Consider the following 3983-nt stretch of genomic DNA (forward strand, 5'->3'; position numbering starts at 1 on the left):
CCTCCCAAGCAGCTGGGACTACAGGCGCCCGCCACCACGCCTGGCTAATTTTTTGTATTTTTAGTAGAGACAGGGTTTCACTGTGTCAGCCAGGATGGTCTGGATCACTTGACCTTGTGATCTGCCCACCTTGGCCTCCCTAAGTGCTGGGATTACAGGCTTGAGCCACTGCAGAAGCTCTTAAAGTACCCAAAGATTAACTGTAAAGGAGATCTCAGTTGGCGAGGCACACATCACTGGTACTGATGTCGTCTAAACAGTTTTCACTTTAGTTCCTCCAGTATGAATATGCAGGATCAAATTAATAGACCACTCTTTTTATCACAGACAGAATAGTATAGTGGTGAAGTCCAACGCCTCCACAGTCAATCCTGGATCTGCTCATTCTCAGCTGTGACAGAGGGCAAATTTCTTAATCCCTTATGCCTTCATTTTCTCCTCTACGGTATGAGGACAATAATAGTACCAACCTTGTGGGATTGTTGTTCATGAGTTAGTACATGAAATGGCTTAGAAAGGTGCCAGGCACAGATGTTCACACAGTAAACACAGCTGTCACCATTATTCCTGGGAGGATATTCTTATAAAGAAAAGTAAAATACAAACAATGGTGCTACAAGTGAGATTCAGGTATAGAGGCAAGGAATTGTTTGGAGAATTTAGGACAAAAGGTATTTTGGAGGAAAAGAGTAAAGGTGTGGAGTCTGTCTTTACTTATCCAGAGAGGCTGCCAAGAGACCTGCTGCCTGGGACTGGCTGGCAGGATCCCAGAAGCAGCAGCCACTATTGCAGTTTACCACTTCCAAAATGACTCCACCCCAGGGGCGAGCGAGGTGAAAGGAAGAGAGGGGTTTTGTTTTCTCCATCTGCACTTAATGCTTCTTCTTCCACCAAGAGGGGAAACTATGAACAGGGTGTTTTGGCCTTTGAACCACCTTGACAGCTTGAATTCCTTTACTCTTCCAGGAAATGGTAAACAAAAAAGAATTGCTGTGCTGACACTCTTTTTGCTTCTGTTTTCCTTATTGAATGGCTACTGCTTTTAAAGAAAAGTGTCTCTTGACTATCTAAAATGTATTTCAGACTCCTTCGATATATGTCTAACTAGCATGAGGTGAAACAAACAGAAAAGTTGATAAAGGCGTGAAAGCTCACCTAAGCTTTAGGTGACTCCTAAGTCACCTAAGTAAGCTTTTGCTGACTTCTAAGGACAGGCATGCCATAGAATATAAACAATTGGTCAAAGTTATTTAAAATCATTGTTAGCCAAAGGAAAGATGGAGGGAGGAAGAAGACACAAAAGGGAAGACCATAGGAAGAGAAAGAAAAAGTCTGTAGCCAGAGATTACTTTATGGGTATGTAACCAGTGCAGCCACAGAGGGCCCGGTACTCAGATGGGACCTGGTGCTTAAGGCATAATATTCTGTGGTCCCCATCTGGAAATTCTCACTTTATCTTTTAATTGTTTTTGTAAAGGAAGTCTGATACAAGAGTATAGCCTCTGCTCAGACAGTTCTGCTTCCCAGGCTCCCTGGGACAAATTCTCAGCCCCCTGCTCGCCCTACCCAGGAACAAGCTTTTTTCCTGCATCATTGCACCACCAGTCAGTACTCATCATGGTCACTTCTTTAACATTAAGATGAACTCTGTCAGTTTCCTGGTGGTCAGCCTCTACAGCAAATGGGGGCACAAATGATCAGACCTAATGAGCAAGTTGTTGTCTAGGTGGCCCATCCATCACTCTAGCTCTGATGTCAGTCCATTGCACATGTATTTAATTTCAGTCCATCCTTCGTTCGCTAATTATGGAAGACAACTTAGCTCCTATGGGAGACAAAAATCTCTGCAGTGACTTGAGACAAGTGGAAATTTGTTGGAGAGCTTAGATAGAATGTATTTTTATTCTTTTTTTCCATTTTCTTTTCTCTTTTCATCTTTTTTCCTTCTTTCTTTCTTTCTTTCTTTTTCCTTTTTCTCCTTTGTATTTTTATCTTAACATGCCTAGACAGAGAAGAACACTGGATTGTACATAATGAGCTTTCTTTGACTCTCTTTTCCAGAGTGGAAATAGGATTCTGTGCTCCATCATCCTGAGCCATCACCAGGGGCCGTCCATAATCAACTATGATGATGAGAGTGGGAAGACATGTGTACATATCGCAGCAGCAGCGGGCTTCAGCGATATTATTCATGAGCTGGCAAGAGTCGCTGAGTGTAACCTGCAGGCTCTGGATGTGGATGACAGGTATCCGTGGCAACCAGAAAGTGCTGGGAACGCCTAGTCATTTCCCCCTAACTGAATCTTAAAATAAAGAAGATGTTTAAGGAGGTGTCCTATACAGCTATATCTTTATTGCCAGTAATACAATAAAAATTGCTCTATTTTAGTGAGAGGAGGAAAAATTATTGTTATGGAGAGGAAGACTGTGACTGTACAGTATTGTCAGATTTTCCACTTTTTGCTAAATGTTCTCCGTGCTCTCAGAAGGCGTTCTATATTTCAGCTTCCTGCTATGTGCCCTTTTTGTTCCTAAAGGTAGGTTTTGAGATTTTTGTTTTCTTCATTCTTGGATTATGTTATAAAGTCCACCAGTTCTTTTATCCAGAGAAGAACATAATGAAGACTGTATTCTGGACTATTGGGCTCCTAGAACTACAAGGAACTTTTTCAGGCTGTTGTTGTTTTCGATCATCAAAGATGTATTGTCTGAAAAAGGAAGCTGGGTACAAAAAGGTAAAAAGACTTCTCTCAGAGCTAGTTAGATACTAGATGAAGATTTGTACACCTGTCTTTCAAACTTACAGCTTTTCACGTAGAACGCCCTGCTTATCTAAACTGTTTTGGTTAAGCACTGAATCAATGGAAATGTAAGAAAAATATAACAACAAACAAGCCTATCAAAAATAAGTAGACTCAAGCACTCTGGTTTCTTTATCCTCTTGTATTGAAGTGCAAAATTAGCCCCCTACTTATAATTATTTATTTTATTTTTTTTTTTTGAGATAGAGTCTCGCTTTCATGCCCAGGCTGGAGTACAGTGGTGTAACCTCAGCCCACTGCAACCTCCACCTCCCGGGGCCAAGTGATTCCCTTGCCTCAACCTCCTGAGTAGCTGGAACTACAGGCTTCTGCCACCACACCCAGCTTACTTTTGTATTTTTAGTAGAGACAGGGTTTCACCATGTTGGCCAGGCTGGTCTTGAACTCCTGGCCTCAGGTGATCTGCCCGCCTCGGCCTCTCAAACTGCTGGGATTACTGGCATGAACCACCATGCCCAGCCTACTTATCATAATTTTAGATACCCCAAGAAAGCTCCAGATACGTGATGCTCCCAGATACTTGAAATTCTTCTTTTTCTTTTTAAAATTACTTTATAAAATATGGAATACTTCACAAATGTGTGTGTCATCCTTGTGCAGGGGCCATGCTAATCTCCTCTATTAATACCTGAAATTCTTTTAACCCAGGGAAAAGATGGGGGGCTCTACATAGGTCTCAGAAGTTGGAGATAGTTAAATGACTTTAAGTAAAATTAAAGTATAAATCATTGAAAGTAGACATTTTTCGGCCAGGTGCAGTGGCTCATGCCTATAATCCCAGCACTCTGAGAGGCCGAGGTGGGTGAATCATTGAGGTCAGGAGTTTGACACCAGCCTGGCCAACATGGAGAGATCTGTCTTTACTGAAAATACAAAAATTAGCCAGGTTTGGTGGGGGACACCTATAATCCCAGCTAGTCAGGAGGCTGAGGCAGGAAAATCCCTTGAAGCCAAGAGGCGGAGGTTGCGGTGAGCCAAGATAGCGCCATTGCACTCCAGCCTGGGTTACTAAGCAAGCAAGACTCTGTCTAAAAACAAAAAAGAAAGAAAGAAAAGAAAAAAGTAGGTGCTTTCCTAAGAGCAGGTGTTGATCATAAGCAAGTAAGAAAGTAGAAGGACATAAGCTACATGAGGAAAAAAGTGAATTAACCTTTTTTTTTT

General features: G+C 42.0%; 1 protein-coding gene across 1 annotated transcript in view; it reads left to right on the plus strand.

Annotated features, from left to right (window-relative positions):
• The window catches only part of ANKRD55 (ankyrin repeat domain 55), a 152955-nt gene that overhangs the window by 115346 nt on the left and 33626 nt on the right, over nt 1–3983 (plus strand). Inside the window, exon 8 of the mRNA XM_011999871.1 lies at nt 2062–2246. Within this exon, the coding sequence (XP_011855261.1) occupies nt 2062–2246 (185 nt within the window). The remainder of the gene's footprint in view (nt 1–2061; nt 2247–3983) is intronic.

Source organism: Mandrillus leucophaeus, unplaced genomic scaffold (genome assembly GCF_000951045.1).
Source record: "Mandrillus leucophaeus isolate KB7577 unplaced genomic scaffold, Mleu.le_1.0 Scaffold605, whole genome shotgun sequence".
NCBI classification, from domain to species: domain Eukaryota; kingdom Metazoa; phylum Chordata; class Mammalia; order Primates; family Cercopithecidae; genus Mandrillus; species Mandrillus leucophaeus.